Genomic DNA, 25,052 nt, shown 5'->3' with positions numbered 1-25,052 from the left:
TTTATAAGTAAGACTGTTAGCGCTCTAGTTGTTTAGAACACTCTGGTACATTCTGTCATTGGGCTACAGTTTGGCTACATCTGGCTGATATTTGGGATATATTTTATTTTGTCTCTGGTGGCCATCTTTGGGCTACATTGGGCTACATTGGGCTACATTTGGGCTACATTTTGGCTCTAACATATATTAAGCCCAATGTAGCACAATACAAATTTTCAAAAGTTAATTTTTTTAAAAACCACTTCAGAATAGGGCTACCTGTCCCTACAATTATCCCATTTTTTTTTATTTTTGGAGCGCTCCCGGAGCGCGCCCCGGGGAGCGCCCCGGAGAGCGTACTACTATAAAGCGCTCGGGGCGCGCTCCGGGGAGCGTCCCGTGAGCGCCAATATCGCGAAAGAAAACATGATCGTGACGTATCGCGTAGCCGCGTCCGCGTGATACGCATGGCATAAGCGCACCCGGAAGTACTCGAGCGAATACGATCGCGCAACGTAAACATCCAACGCGCTCACGCTACGCGACCCGGGGCGCGTAGCGTAAGCGCGTCGGGTCATGTGACCTGTAAATAACACTTTTCATTGGTTCATAACAGTTTTGGTTTCATAATGATGAAGCCCCTGGTCTTGTGACCTGAAAATAACACTTCTCATTGGTTCAGGACAGGTTTTTTTTCCAAATGATGAAAGACCCCACCTTTTTTCCTTATTCTGACTTTGTCCTTTGACTGAGGAAGACCTGTTTGTACATCTCTGTACCTTTTTGATCTTAATAATGGCTTCAGTAGCAGCAGCAGCTGGTGCATCTGCCCCACCACCACCACCACCACCACCAACAGGACCAGCTCCAGATTATATTGGTGGTCAAGAAGAGGAGGAGGAGGAAGAGGAAGAGGAGGAGGGGAGGAGAAGATGGCTGCCTGAAGAAAATACCCCATACAAGCCCAAGCCACATATTGTATGGGAGTTTTTTTCACTCCCAGAGGGCAAGAAAAAAGTGAATGCGGCCAAGGTAACTTGCCTAATCTGCAATGAAGAACTCTCAAGGGGCAACCCAAACAAAAAATATTCATTTGGTAACTATACCATGATTCGTCATATGACCAGAAAGCACCCTAACAACTATTCTCGTGCAGAGCTCAGGGAACTGGCCAGTAACCTTCCCCATTCTTCAAGGACAACCTCCCAAAGAAACGAACCCTCTTCATCGGGACCAGAAACATCAGAGATGATGCCTTGTATTCAGCCAAGATTTTCTGATTTTAAAATCACTTGTACTGCATGTGGCAAGCTTATCGCCTATGGTGAACAGAGCATAAAGCTAATCGTCCTTGCAGGTGACAATCACAAGTGCCCCAAAAAGAAGTAATTTTTGGGGTTTTTTGTTTTTTTGCTCCAGTTGAGCCAGTTTCAATTCCCTTTTTTTTGTTTCTCCCCCTAAAAAAATACAAAAAAAATATAAAACTGTTTTGAAAAGCCAAAAAAAGTACAAAATGTTCAAAAAACACAAAAAAATATAAAACAACAAAAAGAAGAAAAAAAAGTTCTTTTTAGAACTACCTCCAATTTCTAAAAAAAAGGCTTCCTTTTTTAAAAACTCTGTCATTCTTTTTTCCTCATAGTACGCTCCCCGGTACGCGCACCGGGGAGCGCACCGAGCGCTCCCCCCGCGCAAAACGGAAAAAAATATATATTTTAAATGCCCCGCTGGTCCCTTTTATTGCCCCCACAACAAACCTAGGGGGTCAGAGGGGGTCTATCCCTGACGCCTTACGGTCATTTCCCCCTTTGTTTTAGCCACCTCTTGTGTCTCGATTTTACCGAGACACAAGATGGCGGCCGCTCCGGACTGTTTCGAATGTTTACAGACACCCGAGACCCAATCAGCTTTCCGTGCGCACCTCACGCGGCGCGCCCGGAGCGCTCCCCGGGGCGCGTACTGGGGCGCTGCTATAGATATATATATTTTTTTGAACCTAAATTACTCAAAATCTACAGGAGCACATATCTCGAGACATAGCAAAGGCACATCGGGCTACCAGTCCCTACAATTTTGCCAAATTTGATGGAAATCCATTCAGCCGTTCGGGCTAAAAGTGAAATCGACCGGCCTATGGAAATTAACATGGAGAAAATGAGTTTTGGGACCCCCCTTTTATCTCGGCCCCCGCTTGACGAATTCCCCCCAAACTTTCAGGGAAGGACCAGGGCGCCGCGAGGCCATTTTGAGGAAATTTTCAGGCAGATTCGTCAACTGAAGCCAACGTTATTCCAAATAGAATTTTGAGATTTAACATTGAAAAAAATCCTAACTATAACTGCCTACTGGCGACCGCCAGTAGGTAATACATATATATATATATATATACACATACACACACACATATATATATACATATATATATCTTTAAGTTAAATAGCACAGCAAATATATATATATATATATATATATATATATATATATATATATATATATATATATATATATATATATATATATATATATATATATATATATATATTATGCTATGTTATTTTGAATGTTAAATAACAATGTGAAATTTGCTCAAGGCACATTTCACTTTACTAACTGAGCGACATTGCCCATAATATCATCAATGAGTGTCAAGTCAGTCCGGGAGTATGGGCTATTACAAATGAGGCAGCAATAGGGCACTAGCCTGAAATTTAAAAAAAATGTTTTTACTAAATTTATTTAGAATGTTGTAAATTGTAAAAACTTGTGATATTGCCGCAGAGTGGTGTGGCTCACTGGTTAGAGGCGGCAGACCCGTAAGCAGAGAACGGCCGGGACCAGGGTTCAATTCCCGACACGGCAGGGTTGTGGACCAGGGTCAAAACGGACTCGATAATTCTCGCCTTGGTGCCTACTCCAACCAGGGAACACACTCGACAACTCTGGGCATTAAGCTTGCCTCATCTCTACGACGGCCCCCCACAGATGCCAGGGATGCCTGGTTTCACCTTGGAGATACCCAGAAAGGGACCATCTCACAGGGAAAACCAGGACAGGTTCCCCAGCGGTCTTCAGCACCAGGATACTCCATGGAGTCACAGTGCGCTTTACAAGTACACCCACATTTACATTTTATAATTTGAGATATTTGGTATGCTCATTTGCACAATGCAGTGACAATTTGTCTGGACATATTGACTGCAAATGTCGCTTTCGGAGTTACATTGTTGCACTGTCACATTAATTTTTTATTCAAACCTTTATTGCTAATGATGCACTGTCACTTTAGGAGTAGCACTAGTATAAAATGGTGATGAAATGGGGGTGACTTCAGGTTTTCAAAAGACCGCTTCTACGGTTAAAACGTGTTACCTGACAGTATGTGGCTGAAATAAACACTCAAAACGAGCAACCCTGAGCGTGCTGGAGTCTGTTGTGAATTGTAGGAGCAGGCGTTGGAACGAAGATAGTAGTTTGCAAACCGGTGCCTAATTCCGGCATGCCCTCCCACTCAGGAGCACTATGAGGATCAGGTGGAAGAGAACGCTGTACAAGGTACACAGCGCGGAGCTCCCTGCTGCAGAACCATTGATATCGAGCAATTGCTAGTTGCAAGGCAAACTGTAACCGGAGTACGAAGTCCAGTGGAAGCGGTAAGACGCGAGCAACGTTTAAGCATAGCAGCGGGGAGGGAGGAGAAGCGCATTGGTCTGCACAACGGGGCGCTGAATATCGAGTGCTTGTTTTGTCGCATTGCATGTATCATGGAGTGGCTTAAGGAAAAAGAGAGTGCAGCGGATCAGCTGTTCAGTAATGCTGAAGTAACTGAGGAGCCTGTAAGAATGAGGAAGGAAGGAGAAACTGTTAGTGCCAATGACGACAAGGAACTGTTGAGAGCATCCAAGCGTATGTTGGCTATTTTAATCAAATATGCTGATATAGATAGGCAAGCCATACTTAAGAAAATTGATACACTCTCTGATCAACTAATTAAATTAGTTGAACATGATATTATCAAAAAGCTGCAGGCAGGAATGCAGGCGAGAATTAAGAGATACAAACAGACCATCAAAGATCGTAAGGCAACTAAGTTCAGAAGAGATAAACTGGACTACCAGAAGGGCCATAACTTTACGGTCTCAAAACTGTTCAAGACTATACGGCGGCAAAAAATTACCATCAGCATTAAAAGCAATACAGCGCAACAGAATGTGGAATCAGAGTCAGATCTCAACTCTGAAGCGGAAATTGAGAATGAGGAGACACAGCAAACTAGCAGCATACCCACTGTAGAGGATGAGTTGTGTTTTTTGCGGTGGGATAGAAACACAAATTTAAGGACATTACGGGGCCAAGAGAGTCAATTGCAAGGGGGAGGAAGATGAAGAGGAAGAGGAAAAACCATAGGCCGTGGAGAACAAGTGAACCAATTGGCAAACAAAGTGACCAACAAAAAGAACAAATAATGGACACTAATATCAGCATTATTAATTTTCCTGATTTAACATTAAATGCAGAGGAAACTAAAATGATGTCATGCAGTCTCCCTTATTGCGCCCCTGAGGATATGAACTATGTACAAACCCGGATCAATTGTTTTAAATTCACATGAAAACTAAGGTTGCCTAAGTATTATGCAGTAGGTAGGCCGGCTGAACGACCTGACATGAGAGCCATGGATGCCACCACTATATTAAAGATTTCCGATCTGGGGACTCTGAAGGATATGGACAGTTAGGAGAGGGGTGGAGAGTATGAGGGAACAGGTGATGCTTTTTTGAGAGAACAAGATCTGAGTGTGTACAATAAACCAATCACACCGTTCAAACCCCGCTCTGTATTTCTATCCATGGTCCCCAAAGATTCAATAGATGTTTTGCCACATTGCATGTATCATGAAGTGGCTTAAGGAAAAAGAGTGCAGCGGATCAGCTGTTCAGTGATGTTGAAGTAACTGATGAGCCTGTAAGAATGAGGAACGAAGGAGAAACTGTTAGTGCCAATGACGACAAGGAACTGTTGAGAGCATTAGAGAAATTGATTACAAGAGAAACCAAACCTCCAAATGGTGTGAGAGTAAGTCGTTGACACGCTATCTGGAAGTGGGAAGGGTCCGAAGGGGCCTTCACATATTGATCACACCCACATATGAGCCTCCTAATCCGGATAAGCTACGAGAGTCGGCTTAGAATAATGCAGATTCATCCCAGCGTATGTTGGCTATTTTAATCAAATAAGCTGATATAGATAGACAAGCCATACTTTAGAAAATTGATACACTCTCTGATCAACTAAGTAATTTGCTGGAACAGGATATTATCAAAAAGCTGCAGGCAGGAATGCAGGCGAGAATTAAGAAATACAAACAGACCATCGAGGATCGTAAGGCAACTAAGTTCAGAAGAGACAAACTGGACTACCAGAGGGGCCAGATCTTTACGTTCTCAAAACAGTTTGAGAATATACGGTGGCAAAAAATGGCCATCAGCATTAAAAGCAATACAGAGCAACAGAATGTGGAATCAGAGTCAGATCTCAACTCTGAAGCGGAAATTGAGAATGAGGAGACACAGCAAACTAGCAGCATACCCACTGTAGAGGATGAGTTGTGTTTTTTGCGGTGGGACAGAAACACAAATTTAAGGACATTACGGGGCCAAGAGAGACCATTGCAAGGGGGAGGAAGATGAAGAGGAAGAGGAAAAACCATAGGTCGTGGAGAACAATTGAACCAATTGGCAAAGAAAGTGACCAACAAAAAGATCAAATAATAGACACTAATATAAGCATTATTAATTTGTCTGATTTAACATTAAATGCAGAGGAAACTAAAATGTTGTCATGAGGTCTCTCTTATTGTGCCCCTGAGGATATGGACTATGTTCAAACCCGGATCGATTGTTTTAAATTCACACGAAAACTAAGGTTGCCTAAGTATTATGCAGTAGGTAGGCCGGCTGAACAACCTGACTAGAGAGCCATGGATACCACCACTACATTAAAGATTTCTGATATGGGTACTCTGAAGGATATAGACAGTTAGGAGAGGGGTGGAGAGTATGAGGGAACAGGTGATGCTTTTTTGAAAGAACAAGTGGATTATTATTTGAAAGCATGCCTACTCACGTTATACAGGCACACTGAAATGTTAGTATATATGCACCAACGGGGTCTAAAAAATAACATATTTTTATATAGCAAGGACCTTTTAAAATAGCTACAAGGGACGCAATGGGCACCTGCTTCGCCCCCAGTTATGCCAATTTGCATATGGGCTGGTGGGAGGAGCAGGTACTAGCTGTAGAATATGCCGATGAGCTGTGAGATAAAGTGGTCCTATGGACCTGATAGAGCATCATGATATTTTGAAAATTGTAGGGGTGCATTATATTCATGGATAGTCCGCACCCGCATATATTTTTGTGTTGTACTAAAACTGATCATTAGAAATGTGGAAGTAATTATGAAATGTGAAGTATAATGGTAGAAAATTAGTTCATGCCGTTCGAGAAAGTAAAATTGCATTTAAATGTAATCATGTAATCTTCGATAGTCATTGCAAATGCTTAATAAAATAGCTCATGAGTAATGTAATGCATTAGAATTAAACGACCACCATAGTAAAGTTGCACATGTAGGAATGATTAACTGTGCCTGAACGTGATGAAATGTAGTGCTTGCAGATGCAACATTTATTAATGTGTGTAGTTTGCGATGTATAAAGGCCTAAATGAAATGTTCACATTTTGGTATGAAAGGCCTATTCGTATTTCTTATGTTAGCTGAATTTGGTAGGCCTGAAATGCATTATCCCTGGTAAAGCCCTCATTCGGAGGCAGTCAGCAAAATTCATGTGCGTGCAAGGTTGTTCTGTTGTCATGATTCTGTTGCAGGTGCACGGACTTCGTTCTCAAGAGTTAGACTGACGCCTTTTGTTTTAGGAGTTAGGTATGGAGGAGACCTGCAACAAAGTATATTGGAATCTCGATAATTGGGAAATTGCTGGAGAAGCCTGAGACTCAAGGACATACCAACTGTTGCTGGACGGAGAACAAGTTTTGGTGGAAATTTACTTACAAGAGGTGCCTAGCCAGAGGAGGTGTTTCAGAGGCGTGTCCTACCTATTGTGGATTTTGTATTAGGGACAGTGCCCCGAGGGAAGAGTTAACAGAGAGCCATTAGGAGGGTTAAAGAAGGGATCGATTCTTAGAAGGAAGACTTAGTTTTAGCTACTGACCCTTACAACTTGAGTGTACTTCTTAGGAAGTCTTCACAAGCTGACACCTTTTCTTGATCTTACCTTGGAATGCTTCTGTTGCGATCACGTTGAGCAGACAGGGAAGAAAGGCAGGTAATGTATTCATACATAGTGCTTCCCTCCCCAGTATTCATGTCCCCCGGTCTGCAAGGTTCAGGCGCCGAACATAGTACATCTCCCAGAAGCTTTTTGAGCGCATCAAGGTAAGAAGAAGCGGACTTCCCTGAGGTATCTGCCCCTATAAAGCACCTCCTCTTCCGGAAGGAGGGGCTTGACAATCTCGCCTGATTTCTCGCGGTCCAGAGAGAAGAAGTATGTTCCACGCTGGGTTTCTTGTCGCCTATGGAGCTGAATCGGAAGGGAGTTTCTTGGACGAATGCCTTGTGTTTCCTTGAGGGACTTTTCCTGCTGGATTACCAAAAGTTGTCAGGAAGCCAGAGATTGGGGTTGCTAGCCTTAGCCAGGATCCCCAATTATCATTGAATAGACAGGAGAGAAGCGCCGGAGCACTCCTCCCGCAACGTGCCATTATGTATTTGTTTTGCGCTCTTAAACAATACCTCTGAATGCGCCCACGCTGTGCTTGAAAACAGCAGGCGGGCGCGTTTACACTTTAGAATTGCAACTGTGCCTGTAACGGTCGCGCCGTGCTTGAAAACAGCTTTCAAGCATGTTTATACTTTGGGATTGCAATTCTGCCGGTAACACTCGTGCTGTGTTTGAAAACAGCGTTCGGGTGTGTTTTTACTTTGTGTTTCCTCATTGTGCCTTCAGTACTCAGGCTGTGCTAGTAATACAGCTAGGGTGCCCCTTACTGGCTCTCTGCCAGCTTGTGGATTATTCTGAATAAACATTCTACCTACCTATTTTGAGTGTTCTCGACCAAGGATTGATGGTCATGGGCCATACTCCGATTACTGCAGCACAGAGGATTGTGAGTGTTTTGACAGTTGCACAATTGGTTGCTTGTGTATGATTGATACTCCCCATATTGTCTCTCATACATCTCTCTCTGTTCTTTTATATGCAGCGTGTACATGTGGGGTGTCTTCTGAAGACGTACTCAGCCTAGACCAGATTTAAGGACAAGAAGATCCATCCCCGGAGTGCTTCCTTACATAGTGATGTTATATTACCCTGTGGGGGGTTGCACCCCGGGGAGTAGGGGGGCTCCTCTCCAAGCCTTCGTTCTGCTGGCCGAACCAAGAGGTTAGTGGCAGTACATGTTTTGTGCTACTGATACATCCTGACATATTGTCAAGCCCAATACTGCTTCCCAGCCTGGACGATGGATACCAGCATAGCATTGACCTCCCTCCTGGAGAGCCTTGCGTCTCTCCAACAGGAGGTGCAATCCTCGCGATTAGAAAATCACACCCCCCAGCTAGTGCTGCAGGTCTGTACTCTGCGGCTGTAGTGATGGCTGCCTGACTGACTTTATTTGTAACATGTTGGTGTTCTCTCAGACAGGTACTGTCCATGGCCATTCATGAGTGGTAGTTGTATATTGGTGGCCAAGTTGAGGAAAAAGAGGCAGACCTGACTTCAGTGGGTGGACTTAGACATATGTCCAGATACAGGCACATAAATCCCTGTTTCAGCGACCCTATGACTTGCATATGGGTGGAGCTGTACCTGGACATGTGCTCTTTTCTATTTATTCTTTTCACTGGAGAAAGGTTGTGAAAGGATGTGAGCAACCGTGTCTTTCTCTGCATCATGTGGATTCAGAATAGAGAATTATGAGTGTTTGTACCGGCATGTGGAGGTGCAGCGCCTTTTTGGACCTACACAATTTACAGAGAAGGATGCATTTCCAGTATCTGTGTTGTTGCATTCATGGCAGGTCTCTGACGTGCAGGATAGCTGTGGCCACCAGCCATCTGGGAACCAGGTGTATCCTTCGCTTTATAGGAGACAACGAGGATGTTGAGATGCTTTTGAATCTCTTTCAGTGTCGTACCTGCAGCGGGATCTGAAGGAAGCCGATACAATGTGCTTTAATTGACTGTATCTATGATTTTCCTTATCCTCGTGTGTAAGAATAGAAGTGATGTACAAATGAAGTCTCTAGTAATGCTAGAGAGAGCTAGTAGCACAGAGCTGTCTCGACAGGTATGTTTTTCCTGGGGTGTTAAAAGACATAACCAGGCTTTTCATAGGTCCTTCCTGAGTTTGTATATCTGTAAACACTCTTGATTGGTTTACTTAGAGTGATGTCATTTGTCTGAACCTTCTCCCCTCCTATGTGCTCTCTTCCTAGCCCGGATGCCTCGGATGCCTGCTTATGCCACGCCAGAGTTGCGTGTCAAGGAGGTTCTCATCAGTTGTGTAGTCAGTCCCCTTCAGAGCAGTATGACAGCATGTGCATTGGGGATGGTGAATGGTGATACCAACATATGCCCTTTTTTTAGAGCTGCAGTTTTAGGAGTGCAAGTGTTTACATGAGCTAATGTTACCATTGCATCCACTAAGGGGGAACTGCCCCTTAATAAACGCTTTTCATTGAACGCGGGTGTATGTTTGTTTTCTATTTTTGGCTTTGAATTTGTGGCTATATCTTTTTTGAGTAAGTTGAACTGTAAAACATGCTTTTGCAATTCAATATTTTAAGGTTCGAGCATCAAAGTGTGGCTATACTGCTGAAACGTTTGTTATTTCTGTATCATTTATCGGTTGCTTAATTGCAGTGTTTGCTTGACTTGTTGACCATCATGAGGGAATTAGGTTTACCTTTGCTGTGCATAACATTCCACTTGGTGTATCAAAGATGGTGAAATCAGCAATGTATGTCTTGTTAGGCTGAATTTCATTTTCAATTTTGTGATCACAATCTTCAGTGATTATTACTCTCCTCCTTTTATTTTAGACTGCCTTATGTCCTGTTACGACAACGATGGTAGTAATGTATGTATCACCGTGGGTAAGTTGAGCACCAGTTACATATATCACGGTGGAGTTATTTCCACCTAATGTAGGAAATCTTTCTGGAATTTTAATAACCGGTTGCTGCAGTATTTAGCATTTACCACCAATGGTAAAATGATTCAATGTGGCCCATGGTCAGTGAATAAATCCTATATAGCTGAATAGGTTTTTAGTGCATTCTGGTGTTATTTAGTATTAGTACTGCGTTACGTTCTGTCATTTATTTTTATTTATCTTGCTGCTCAACACATTCCAAGGGGTTACAGTTAATGGACACAACTATTCGTTATATTGATATAATACTACTACCTGCATTTTTTGCACATTTAATAAAAGAATCTCAGTCACATGATTTCTTTACCTGAGATTTCTGTAGAAGCCCCACGACTGTAAAGCAGAGTTCTTCCAACGCACTGGATGCCTAGGCAAAAAACAACGTTTACACGTTAAACCGTAACTTCGAAGGCTAACATCTAAGATAAATTCTTAAGATAAATACCTTACCTGTGGCTGTGGTTCTGCGGACAGGAAACTGGAACAAGCCTCGTCTATCTGCAAAGGTAAAGTCATGTTTGAGTTATCAAATATAAATAGGGTTGCTATCCTTTTTCAAAAGCCATTTCCCCTTATAAGAGACAGTTGGCAGCGAAATCATCCACAATGCCCGTCCTAAATTGATTTTTTTCTTACAGTCGTTCATGATGTCATTATCGATGGTTAGTTCGAATGTTTAATTAGGAAATTAGGAAATTTGAAAAAGAGTTACAGCAATACCAGTTACCTGTGCTCGTGAAAAAAGATGAAGAAGGGTCACAATGGTTTGCTAAATCTTTCAACTTTGTGGTTTTACTACTATTCTCATGCTCTGACCCCAGAGTCAAAAGGCACAGTTACCAGGGGGAGAGATACAGGTGGTGAACTCCAGCCCACAACTGAAAATACACCAAGTAACAGCAATACATTATTGTCCAGTCAAATGCTCACTTTTATGAAAAAGAAGTATTTTATTTTAGTGCTACTAACGCAAAGGTAAATATGACATTCACATACAACTACACAGTCCTCCCGGCTCCAGTGCTTCATAGGCAGGCTCTAGAGGTAGTGGTTATGGCCATTCACTATAGGCAACAACCAAGGTAAGCCCCACTAGTAGTCTGTTTCTTAACAGTGCACTCCACTCTAATAAAATCATAAGTGTTCCAGCGCCGAAGCGCTATCTAGAAAGCAAGTTTCCCTGGGGCCGACTGGCCCAAAATAATTTTTACCCACACCTGCATGGTTGGAGCAACCAAAGTTACTGAGCGCATCCCCGTCGCATGCGCTGGAGTGGCAGCGACTGGTTCATGTGAGTTCGTTTCATGCGGCATAGGCCGGCTACACTCTGAGATCATTGAGTTTCTCGAATGCGGTTATGCAACTGCACTGACCAGTGGTTCTTCATGGCTCCTTCTGGCAGGTTAAGTCCCACAGTGAGGGGTGTATTAGATGTGAATGTCCTAATGATGATTCTGTGTTCTGATGTAGGTACATAGGTGTTCCAACGTAGGTCTCACACCTCCAGCAACAATCCTGATCAGGTCACACTTTTTGCTGGTACAGATAAACCCCTCTGGCATATGGAATCAACGTACCTCTACTGCACATGGGCTTCAACTCAATCAGCACACACAGATTCCTTCATTAGAGCCTCTCCTGGCATACGGGGTCGCGGGCTCGCCACTGCGCTTGGGCTATGACCTATTCCGCACACCAATCTGTCCATAGCGACCCTTCTTGTCATACCAGGTTGACTGCTCACAGGCTCCGGCCTGATCGGCACAGATCACACTTCACTTTGCAGGGGCCCTCCTGCCATTCGCCGTCACTGAGTCCTCACTGTACACAGGCGATGACCCATTACGCACATGGATGTCCAAGCCTCACTTCCAGATGTCCCTCCTTTGGCATATGAACGTTGCCGACTATATCCTGCACATGGGCAACAACAATTAGTGCAGCAGCCATATTCTCACACATCGTAAATGGTAAATGGAGTACACTCAACAGGATTTCCCACTGGACCGTACACCAACCAACCCGCTCCTCTTCCTCACAGGGCACACTGGTCTTGGCAAGCAGAGAGGCGCTGGTGCTCCAGGCACAAGAACAGGTGGTCTTGGATTCACTGGTTGATGTCCCCTAACCCAGCTGGGAGACTAGTAGGCTTTGGCCGCCAGTCCTGGTCACTGTCAAAAGTGTTGCAGAGTTTCTCCTCCTCACACTGAGTGAATGGCTGCTTGACAGTTGACAGTATTTAGATTTACAATCTCCCCTACTAGTAGTCCATTTACTACACCAATTGTGATTTAGATTCTGTGTCTATGACGTTTATGTTGGGGGTTTGCTTCCTTTTGAAGTACCCACTCCTCTGCTGTCTTTTTCTCCAGAAAGCAGTCTGTCACAGCAGGAGTGTTTCCAAAGGTGATAGCCCCACAAAACAGGCTGTGGAGGTGACTAGAGTTAACACTTGAATGTCGGCCACAGTGATAAGTGTATCAAAAGGTTGGCACAGGTACTCAACCCTACTGCTTATAATTCTCTTATCAGCCCCAACTCCTTCTTGCAATGTCCCAAGGCCCTTTCCTTGTGACCTCTCTCTGAATCAAAGAGCAATCAATAAAGTGTACTGGGGAAGCCTGGCTCTACCTTCTCTAGTGTGTTCCACTTAGCCGACAGGAATGCTGCAATATGCAAATCTGTCTGGGTGATTCCTCTCATGTTTCACCATGCAGCCCTGGCCTCCTTCATGCATTGTACCACTCACAGGCACACACACACCCAGCACATGCATTTAACATGCACACACTGCACAGTACTAAATTATCCCAGTATTGTACCATTCAAAGCACATATATATCCTCCACATGTAATTCGCACATGCACTGCCCCTCACTACAAGCTAAACCTATATAGGCCAAGGGGTGAGTTAAGCACACAGCAATGGAACTTTAAATGAATGAGCCTTTAGGCCTCACTCAAGGGGCACAGGTTAATAAGGGGATGTTCACTCCTATTCCACCAACACCGCAATCATGCTGCTTAACTCGTGGTAAAGGCAGTAGCCTTTCATCACTATGAGGGTAATGCTTTGGGCACTTCTCCCGGTTCAACAAGACTGCAGTCCGTAAAACAAGCCTATGTCATGGTGTACACGCATGATCCGTGTTTGCCTATGGCAACAAAAATCAGCATTAGGGATAAAGACATAAGTACAGTTGGGGCGCTAAGGTCAGAGTTACATGTCCTTTAGCATGAGGAAGACTTTTTTGTCCCACCTCGTAGCTGCCCCGCCCACCCCGACCTCTACTTAATGGAGGCCGCTGCACGGCTGCACCGCCGGCATGCTAAAGGCATGCCAAAGGCAACCCTGTCTGCGACCCGACGACAACCAGTGCTAGGGATCCTGGCTATCCAAACTTCCACCGCTACAACCCATCTGCCCTCCTTGCACTCAACCCCGGTAGAAACCACAACTGCCAGCTGTCGATGCGGAACACCACCCATTGCCAATTTTCCTGCCAACATTCCTTCACCTGCCACAGCACCCCCAAGACCCTTGCCGGATCCCGCACCAAAGAAGCCCTGAAATGTATCCTACTCAACGTGCACTCCCTGCACAGACACACCGTAGAGTTCTGGGACCTCCTTGACCCCCCTTGCCTGATGTTGCCTTCTTCACAGAAACCTGGACAAATGCTGCCTCTGTCCCTGACATCGGTACCGCCATTCCTGACGGCTACAAGATCCAGAGGAAGGACCACCCCCATTGCCCAGGAGGAGGACTCACCATCTCACACAAAAGCTCCCTCTAACTCTACCTCTCCAGGATGAGCGACAACCTCTCTAACACCGAACACCTCCAATCCAGGTCCAGACCAGCCCCAGAACCACAATGCGCGGCACCCTCGCTAACAGACCCCCTGGGCACCAAGCTCCTTTCACCCCTGCTGACCTCATCGCACCCCATGCCATTGCCTCCATGGACTACATACTTATCGGAAACCTGCACTTCCACCTCGACAACCGCAGCGACCCAGACTCCACCGCCCTCCTGGACAACCTTGCCAACCTTGCACTGAAGCAGCTCGTCACCACCCCCACCCACAAGGCCGGACACACCCTCGACCCCATCTTTGCAGGAGGGAGAAACATCCACTTCAGCCACACCTCGCAGCCCCTCTGGCCAGACCATCACTCCGTACACTTCTGTTTCAACACCACCACCGCACACAAGCACGCACAGTGCCCACCGCGAAGGAACTGATGCAAGGTCACAGAGAAGCACCTCAACTATACCCTTGTCCAAGACCCCCCCTTTGCCATGATCAACGCCACCTCTGCAGACACGGAACTACACCCTTGGATCACCAACTGCACGGACAAGCTCACTACCCTCCACTGCCATGACAGACATCGCCCGCTGAAGGCCACCTGCTTTACCACCGTCCTCCAAGAAGCCAGATGCTCCTGCATACGACTCGAGAAATGATGGAGAAACAGCAAAACCACAGAAGACCAGTCCGCCTGCAAGCACGCCAAGGCAGAATACCACCAACATATAGGATCCACCAAGAGGACCTTCATCAGGAACAAAATCCTCACCAATGCCAGCAACTCAAAGGAACTCTTCAACATCATCCAGCAGTTCACCAAACCTCCCAAGCGAAGCCACAGATATAACACCATCCCAGGACCTCTGCAACAAGCTCAGCTCCTTCTTCAACCTGAACATCAAGGCCCTCTACGACAACTTCAGCAAACAGACCCTAGAAACCACCATCCCCTCCAGCAATGACAGCCAGCCCACCATTACCAGCTGGACACCGGTCACCACCATGACCATGAAGAGCACCGACTCTGGTGCCCCCGCGGATCCCTACCCGCCTCACATCTTCCACACAGCCGCCACTGTCACCTTCGAATCTGGCATCTTCCCCGATGCCTGGAAGTGGTCTGTGGTCAAGCCCTGCCTCAAGAAACCTTCGTCTGAAACGACAGATATGAAAAAGTACCAACCCATCTCTCTCCTTCCCTTCGCAGCCAAAGTCGTAGGGAAATTCGTCAGCGCATAACTGACCACCTTCATGGAAAAGGATGCCATCCCCGACTCCTACCAGTCCGGATTCCACAGCAATCGAAGCACCAAGACCACCCTCCTCTCGCCACAGATGACATTCTGCGCTACGCTATCAGGGACACACAGCGGTCCTCATCCTGCTAGATCTCTCCACAGCCTTCAACACCGTCTCCCACTGCACTCTTGCAGCCAGACTCCACGACGCTGGCATACAGGTATCCACCCTCGACTGGATCCGCTCCTTTCTCGCCGACAGAACCTCAAGGATCAGAGTCCCACCTTTCCTCTAAGGACCCAACTGCGGAGTACCCCAAGGATAATCGCTCATCCCCACGCTCTTCATCATCTACATGGCCCCCCTCGCCGCCATCTTCAGGCAGCATGGGCCCAGCATAGTATCCTACGCTGACAACACCCAGCTCATCCTCTCTCTCATGAAGAACCCTGAAGACACCAGACTCAGCTTCCAGGAAGGAATGAAAGATGTCACAGCTTGGATGAGCGACAGCTGCCGAAAACTGAAGACAGAGGTCCTTGTCCTTGGGCCCTCCCCCATCGTTTGGGACAGCTCCGCCTTGTGAAACCCAGCCACCCCAACGACCACACCCGGAACCTCAGCATCATTCTAGACTTCTACCTCACCATGACTCGCCACATCAACGCTGTCGGCACCACCTGTTTCTACTCCCTCTGAGTCCTCCGCAAGACCTTTTTTAAGTGGATCCCCCCGAAGCCAGAAAGACTTTTACCCACGCACTTATTACTAGCAGACTTGACTACGGAAATGCCCTTTACGCGGGAATCAACAAATCCCTGCTACACAAGCTCCAGACCATCCTGAACACCGCAGCCAGACTCGTTTTTAGCACCCCACCACATGAGCACATGACACAACACCTGGGAGACCTCCACTGGCTTCCCGTCGAAAAGAGAGTAACTTTTAAGCTACTCACTCACGCCTACAAATCCCTCCACAACATAGGACCCAAATTCCTCAACAAAAGAATCTTTCCACGCACCCAAAAGAAACCTCCGCTCCGCCGACCTTGCCCTGGCAGCGACCCCGCGCATCCGCAGAACCATAGCTGGAGGAAGAGCCTTCTCCTACTTCACAGCCAAAGCTTGGAACAAGCTCCCATTCATCATCAAATGCTCCCCTATCCTGCACACCTTCAGGAAGATCCTCAAGACCTGGCTTTTCAGCTGACCCCGAGCTGCACCCTCCCCTCTCAACAGCGCCTTGATACCCTCATGGGTGAGTAGCATGCTTTAGAAATCTTTTGATTGATTGATTGATTGATTGATTGAACACTTAGTGCTTCAAAGTTTGTTGACAAAACAAGCTTCACCATGACACAAAAAATTGTCATTGAGGTACTAATTTTCACCACAGTTGATGGGCTAATTGTTACCTCCCTGCCTGTCTTCCTCGTCACAGTCCTTACATTCTTAAGGTGATAAATCTCTCTGAAGCTATTTACTGTCGCTTAAGTTAATGGGAAAGGCTCTTCTCTTTTTTAATACTACACTTTTTCTTCCCTGTCCTTCATTGCTTCAGTTCTATCTTCCCCTTCCAGCTGTCCTTGGTTCTGTCATACTGGGAGGCGAGGTCCTGCACTGTAAGTCATTTTCAAATATTTAATTGCACAATCTGGCCCTCATTGCAAGTGGGTCAGTGTTTTCTGGTGCCTGTGTATGCCCCAGTTTGTGTGTAAGCCCCAGTTTGTGCAAGAGTTGCAATTACGATTTGAGTGGTATTAACTGCATCCAGTAATTATGGCATGTGTTAAATATCTCACCCTTGGTTAAATGTTGTCAGGTCACACCTGCTGAAATGTAACAAGGGAAAGGTATGTGCTATTTACAGTAACAAGCAGATTTTGGTGGGTTAAGCTCCAAAATCCACGTTATTCCCCAGAAAATCATTTTTGATGCTGTTTAGTGTACCCGATAAGGTAGCATACCCCTGGGTATCAAAAGGGCTGGACTGGCAATTCCAGGCAATGGGCATTTCCCTAGAAGGGTGGGGACCGGTTTTGCTACTAGGGGCCGGTTTTGCAGCAGTGCTGTACCACTGGCTCCCAGTTACAAAAGCATAATTTACTCACTTTCGTCTTCCTCCATGAACTAGCCAGTTCTTCACACATGCACCCCTCCTCACCCTCCCAAACTCCCCTTGTTGTGGTTTGACTTGAGCACTACGCTTCATGAGGTGGCTGGTCTGAAAACTTGCCAGGGCTGCTTGGCTTCCAAGTCAGGCCCTGGGTATCATTATTGATCTGGTGCGATGAAAAGCACCTGGATCCAGTTGAGGGTCAAAGTTGCTGCAGAAAGAGGTTATTTTGTTACAGAGGAATTCAGAATTCTTGAAAGCCTGGATGAGCAACAGCTGCCTAAAGACCAACTCGGAGAAGACAGAGCTCCTCCTCCTTGAACCATTACCCACCGCTTGGGACAACACCTGGTGGCCCTCCGCCCTCAGAAATCCTCCCACCATGACGACCACACCCGGAATCTCAGCATCATTCTAGACTCCTCCCTGGCCATGACTTGCCAGATTGATGCTGTCACCTCCACCTGCTTCAACTCCCTGCGATCCTCCCCAAGACCTTCAAGTGGATCCCCCCCCGAAGCCAGAAAGACTGTCACCCACTCACTCATCACCAGCAGACTGGACTACGGTAACACCCTGTATGCTGGAATCAACAAATCCCTGCTACACAAACTCCAGACTATACAGAACACACCAGTCAGACTCATCCTCGCCATCCCATGACACGAGCACATGACACAGCACCTGCGAGACCTTCCCTGGCTTACTGTCGAGGAGAGAGTAACTTTCAAGCTACCTACCCACACCTACAAATCCCTCCACAACATCAGACCAAAATACCTTAACGAATGAGTCTCTTTCAACTTACCCAAAAGACACCTCCTCTTCGCCGACCTCGCCCTAGCAGAGACCCCCAGGATATGCAGAACCAGAATGGGTGGAAGGCCTGGAATGAGCTCCCAGTCAATATCAGATGCTCCCCTACCCTACACACCTTCAGGAAGTGCCTAAAGACCTGGCTTTTCAGATGACCCGGAGCTGAGCCCACCCCCCACCCCCCTCTGCGCCTTGAGACCCTCACAGACGAGTAGCACGCTTTAGAAATCCCCTTGATTGATTGATTAAAAGGTCTTGTGGGGGTTAATGTTCCTGGAGGTAGCAGGAAGCGCAGTGAAATCTTTGATGATGGTGAAGATTTCCTTGATGATGTAAGTGCCGGCATCACTGAAATCTGCAAGAGCTGTGTGCTTGGTGTTCCTTGTCTGCTGGTGGTAGTGGATTAAGGCTGATTTGAAGATACCTTTTTCTGTGGTGTCTTCACTTAGTGTCCATTTGCGCTCCAGTTGCTACAGTAGCATTTTGTCAGCCGGAGTTCCTCTGTGTAACAATTGGCCCATGGTTGGGCTCTTGCCACTGCGGTGGGCTTGAGGTGAGCCAGGGTGTTGCAGCATGAGGTGATCTAATGTTGAGATTCTTGATGACTGGTGTGCTTGGGCCAGAGTGGGGAGAGGGCGGAAGTCCTCTCCTCTTCTGTGATGCTTTTCCAGCTGCGGTAGGCATTTCTGTTGGTGGTGGGTCTGTGGTGGTGCGGAATGGGTATGCTAAAGCTGACAAGGATGACGTCTGTCTAGGACATGGTTACTGGCTTGCTGACTGATTGAGGACATAATAAGATCCAATAGGTATCCAGTGGTGGGGGTGAGTTTGGTAACATGTTGGGTGAGGCCAAGGTTTCCAAGGTTTTCTAGAAGGGCTGTAGCATCTGGGTCAATGTAGTCTTCTAGTTGAAAGTTAAGGCCTCTGAGGAGGATGTAGGTGCTGGCATTGATGAGGTGTAAATCTAGCTTGCTGGTTTTGAGAAATTAACATTCACATTATAGTGATCTGGATGCTAGACTCCCATGGTACTGCAAATAAAAACAAAATAGATCATCCTAATTGTCGCAGATGTTTTTTTCCCTTTGGTCCTTTCGGTCCAGTGACACCTGTCTGGTCCTGTGGGACTGAGCAATCTGATTGGCCGGCCTCAATATGAAGAGAAATGTAGGTCCTGCGAGCCTTAGAAGTGATCCTGATGAGCTGCTCCAGAAACGCTGAAGAGTGGGGACTTAAACATTTTTTGACTTCTGAGAGCTCGTGAAACATCATGGGGGCATCATGGCGAAGGCGTCTGATTTCAATGAACCTTCCTCCGATACAGCTTCAGGCTTGCCCCAATTTGGATTTTTAACTCCATTAAAAAGACTAGGGGCCCGGTTAGGATATTGGGCGGTTGGACTGCTGCTTGCTCTCACGGCCGTCACCGACAAGCAGGCGGTGGTTCAAGCATCCAATTGCGATGTGACTGCCGGCTGGCAGTTGCAAAGTGCTCATTTACATGGCGGCTTGTGCTGCGTACCAGGAAAAGGACCACAGCACAAGCTGGCATGTAAATGAGCACTTCCTGCACCTTCATGCACTGTGTGCCGTGCTTAATGTAGTGCATGGCACACGGTGCATGGAGGTGCATGGGGGGCACCACATGTGTCCCTTGGGCCACTTAATGCCCCACGAGGGACGGGGTCCCTTTTGGGCTCCCCAATATCCCTTTTGGACAGTCTTTACATAGAGGTGTTCCCGCCATGAAAAGGCTGTCAAAAAGGGACATCCAAATCTGGATGGCGGTGCCTGACTTGGCACCACTGTCATGGTCAAAGGTAGCTCCGCCGCCCCGTCTGGATCTTAGATCCTGTCGGAAGTGGCAGTTTTGCCTCTGACCACTGTGGGCCGACTGCCATGCTTTGTAATGCGGCAGTCGACCGAAGGGATATCGGCAGTCGAACCGCCACTGTAAAGAAGCTCTAAATCAGTAGGTCAAATCTTTGATCAAGATGAACCTGCTTGGTGAAACTGACCCATGCTCCTTTGCGGTCAGCTGTGAAAACATCTTGATTCTAGTCTTCAGGTTCTCATTGGCGCCTAGTCCTTTTTAGCACTATTTCTGGTCCCCCTTATTGAATTTTGGTTGTTTTGATGTACTTTTATTCAATCAAGTTTACTCTGCTTTTTCAATTTGATTTGAGGTTTTTATTATTTTGTGACATTAGGGTTCACCCTGACATGTTAGTGCTATTATTCCTTGAGGTGGGTGGTCACAAACCCCAAATAATAACCAACATTCTTACACTTCTAGGTAGTAGCTCCTTGCTGACTGGATAGTTTTTTCACAATCAGAGAGCATGTGTGTTGGCATCTTTGGCATGGTTTCCCCTGTACTTTTTAACTGTACCTCATGTATTTTTGATGCTATGCTGTATTTTGTTTTTGCTGGCTTAGATGCTTTGGCCACTTTGCCACTGCTGATCAGTGTCAAAGTGCAAGTGCTTCCTGTATAAATTACTATTGTGATTGAATATCCATGATTTGCAAATTTGATTTACGGGTAAGCCCCTAGTAAAGTGCACGGAGTGTGCCATGGCCTGTAAATCAATTGCTACACTGATTGTGCCACCCACATACGTAGCCCTGTAAATGTTCCTCAGACCTGCCACTGCAGTGTCTGCGCACAGTATTGAACTCCGTTGGCACTGTTTCCTCAATGTTATCAATAAAGTTCATTCAAATATTGTTCATAAATTAAAGTTGCATTTATTTCTTTTTCTTGCTTGTTATTTCAATCATAACATTCCTTTGTGGGTTTAAATCTCATATTTTTATGCCCGATGCATTGATGAACTTCTTATGTACCTTACAACCGAAGGAGCTCAACGAACGATTAGATTTTAGTTGTTTTTTGTAATGCTACATGGACATTAGATTGATTAATGACATAGTGTACCATTGATGGTCTGTAATGATGTCACATTTGCTTACACAAATATGTATATGGATGTTACTTGCTATATTTGAGTATATGTGCTCAGTAATATTATTAGCTTTTTTTAGGCGTTTTTGCCTTTTATGTTTTGACATATAGTCTCTGTGCTATGCTTGTTTTAAATTGAAGTTGTCTCCCCATCATACTACACAAAAATGGTGTTTAGATATTAGGCACACACAACGAGTACATTATAGGAATGCGACTTTATTAATCTTATTGGCAGGACGACAGTAAGCATTAAGGCTTAATGACCCGTGTAAACATAAACAAGAATAGGATGCATTGTGGAGATAGAGTCGAAAATAGACGATAGTCCGCTTTTAGTGTTTAGGCTTTACACCACGTGATCGGCACACACACGGAAGCGTTATAGAGCATAGAGAAAGACCATAGAGTCAGTTGAGAAAGAACGCCACACGCCAGAATACGAAAAGGAGTTCGAGGAAGAGAGGGGTCCGCACAGAGCGGGTAAGCCACTTGTCAGTTCAGTTTAGATATTGGTATCTGAGTGTAAAGATTGGTACTAGCGTGCATTTACGAATTAGACATTCACGAATAATTTTATGGATTGCAGATACACGTGTGACAATTGGACATGAACATAGAGAGTACGCTTACTCTTGAGGATTACTAAGGTTAGTGTAGTGCTGGATATAAAAAGGTTTGACTATGCTTATGTACATACTAACTATAATGTAACATGCAGGGCAATAAGGTGTACACGAGTGTGGTGACTAGACTAAATACTCAACACTATGGGGAGACAAGGTGACAGGATGTACGGTGATTACACTTCAGCTTTGACGACTAAGAATATGCACTATATTGTTTTCAGATTAGAAGTCCCCTGAGGAAGAGCTCAGCTCGAAATGCATCGGGCATAAAAATATGAGATTTAAACCCACAAAGGAATGTTTTGATTGAAATACCAAGCAAGAAAAAGAAATAAATGCAACTTTAATTTATGAACAATATTTGAATGAACTTTATTGATAACATTGAGGAAACAGTGCCAACGGAGTGCGAATGTGTTGTGAATCTTGTGTTCAAGAAACACGCATCCATAATTGTTAAGCAACTCTATGCTCAGAGAGAGTGTACACATTTAGCACCACTGAACTTGTTACAATTTGAGTACCATTTTGAACATCAATACACCTAAGGAGTGCGGGACCACAACACATATGGTTTCACAGTATTGAACTGCCATGTTGACCTGGCAAGTGCACCCACTCCCTAACCCTCCTTTTTCTTACATGTAAGGCACCCCTCTGGTAGACCTAGGATACCCCCATGGGCAGGGTGCAGTGTGTGTGAAAGGTAGGACATGTACTGGTGTGTGTGACATGTCCTAATAGTGAAATACTGCCAATTTGGTTTTTCACTATTGAAAGGCCTTAGAATAGCATGGGAGATACTTTGTAACACCTTACAAGTATAACTTTCCATTGGTACAAGATAGAGAGGTACAGTTTAGACTCACTGGACTCAGAGTTTAATTACACATCTTTTAGTAAAGATTGGTTTCAAATTGTGTGTTGAAAATGCCACTTTCAGAAAGTAGGCATTTTCTTACTTAACCATTCTGTCTTTCTCTGCTGTTTTGTGTAATGACTGTCTGGTTTTGGAGTGACAGGGGCTGGGCATGTGCATTCACTGTAGACAGCCACTGGGGGTGGAGGGGGGGTTGAGGTGTTTCTGGTCCTTCTTGGATGATTCAGTGCAGAGCTGAATAGGCGTTGGCTGTATTTAGAGTGGTAGGAGCAGTTTTCTTTGCACCTGTATAGGACCCGTCTCCTTTGCACAATGCTGTCTCCACTCACTGTGGTCATACTGCACGAGTGAGGACAGAACTGGTTTGGACAGAGCTTAGAGACCATTGCACAAAGAAGAACAAAGATAAAATGGGGTACAAGTAGTGGACCTTAAACCCCAGAACTTTAGATCACTTCGGGACTCAAGAGAAACCTATGCCAAGTAGAAGAGCTCCTCAGCTGTAAGGAAGAGTACTGCCCCTGTTGCTGTGTGGGGTTAGGCTGCAGTTGCTGCTTCTGCTAAGGAAGGGACAACGACTGGAACATTGCTGAGAAACCTGCTTGAAGAAGAATCTTTAAGGGCCTGGTTCCTGTTCTGAAGTCTCAGGGACACAATATTTCACCTGCAACCCACTGATCAGCATCTGGACTCCTGTGTGGACTCCGGCATTCAAAAGGGCGCCAATTCCAGTTCCTGGGCCCTTAGAATTATGTGGTTGGTGTTGCAAAGCAAAGAAAACCATCTCTGAAACCGTCAGGGATGCCGCTGTGATGCTGCAACCTGCACAGAGGCCACCGCTCATGAAGTGCATGACACACTGCATTGCAGCTGTGACACCTGCCGACGCCTATAGTTATCGGCCTTCCAAACGCCCGCACCAACATTGTCTCCGCCAGCGCCTGTATCCATTTATTGTGGCACAATTAATCCCTGAGGGTGACTCCCTGAACTTGCCGACTTTGCATTGTATCGCCTCACAGGAACTGAGGCTTCACTGCTGATGCAACTGGCTCCCCCTGTCCTGGATTCAACACATTGCCTCCTCGTGGTCACAACCCCTCGCCTCAACTCAGCACTGACACCTCACCTCTATAACGCCATGCATAGTCATAGACTTTGTTTTCCAAGGTACTGTTTGTTTGGGGGTCCGTGTGAGTCCGTGCCTAATGCTGCGCACCTCGCGCTTGACGCCATACTCTGGATTTACTGCTGTCACACCGTCCGAAAAGCTTCAGGTGGAGCTATTCATTTTCTACAAATTCTATTTTTGCTACACTCGTTTTTAAGTCATATTCTAATACATGTATGCTGGATTGTTGTCGTTTTGGGCTGGTTGAGTTTAGATAAAGATACTTTATTTTTTTAAACTTGTGTGGTATCCATTTGTAGTGTTATCACTGTGTTACTGTGTATTTTGAGTGCAAATACTTTACACATTGCCTGTGAGATAAGCCTGTCTGCTTGTGCCAAGCTACCAAGGGGGTGAGCAGGGGTTATCTAAAGTGTGTATCCTCCTTGCACAGGCTAGAAGCAAGGGTACCTACTTGGACAAAGGTACCTACCTCTGCCAACTAGAGACCCCCCAGTTCTAACAATGTGAAATAAATTAAACTGGATATTTACGCTCAACATCATCTTGTCTCTAGCAAAACTGTCTTGATTGCTCTGTCACAGGCATCCATTCCCTCAATAAATGTTATTAATTGATTATGAGGTGTCAGGAATGGTGCAATGCATAAGACTACCTTTAGCAGTTTAAATGTTTTGTCATCTGTTGCGTCCCATACAAAGGCTTCCCTTTGTTCAGATGATGATTGATGGAAACTGAATAGTAAGAGTTGTTCCTAATACATTTCCTATAAACATTTGAGAAACCTAAGAAACATTAGGCCTCATTACGATGTCGGTCTGAAAGGCAGTGAACGGCATTCGTATTTTTCTAACCCGTGTCGGAACCCATATTTACCAATTACGATGGAAGGTAACCATTTGGTCATTCCAAATCGGTTGCGACCGGCATTGGGAGAATCCGAGTCAGTCCGAGCCAAATCATACACATCTAAGAACTGCGTTTCCAACCGACGTATTGCGTTGTCGAAATCGGACAGCCTTTCCAAATCGGTCTGTCTGACATAGAACAGCTGTCAGAAACTGACTTTAGGGTTGTAGCAGGCCCCCCTTCACCTGGAGGCTTCCGGTTGGGGCCCATGGGGGTACCCATGGGTCCCCTTTTTACAACCATGCACAGTGTGGCAGGCACCATGGGGTGCATGCAACAGGGTGCAAGGTTTTCCGCAACCACCCCTTTTTTAATTGGAGCATGTGT

At 45.7% G+C, this 25,052-nt stretch overlaps 1 protein-coding gene across 1 annotated transcript in view; it reads right to left on the bottom strand.

The window, feature by feature from the left end:
* Positions 1–25,052, bottom strand: part of NMU (neuromedin U) — a 542,180-nt gene that overhangs the window by 265,575 nt on the left and 251,553 nt on the right. The window contains exons 3-4 of the mRNA XM_086962634.1: positions 10,667–10,714; positions 10,524–10,583 (exon numbers count right to left, since the gene is read on the bottom strand). Of these exons, the coding sequence (XP_086818760.1) occupies positions 10,524–10,583; positions 10,667–10,714 (108 nt within the window). The remainder of the gene's footprint in view (positions 1–10,523; positions 10,584–10,666; positions 10,715–25,052) is intronic.

Source organism: Lissotriton vulgaris, chromosome 3_1, assembly GCF_964263255.1.
Source record: "Lissotriton vulgaris chromosome 3_1, aLisVul1.2, whole genome shotgun sequence".
NCBI lineage: Eukaryota > Metazoa > Chordata > Amphibia > Caudata > Salamandridae > Lissotriton > Lissotriton vulgaris.
Note: the sequence above shows the minus strand (reverse complement) of the source record. Positions and strands in the feature narration are given on the sequence as shown.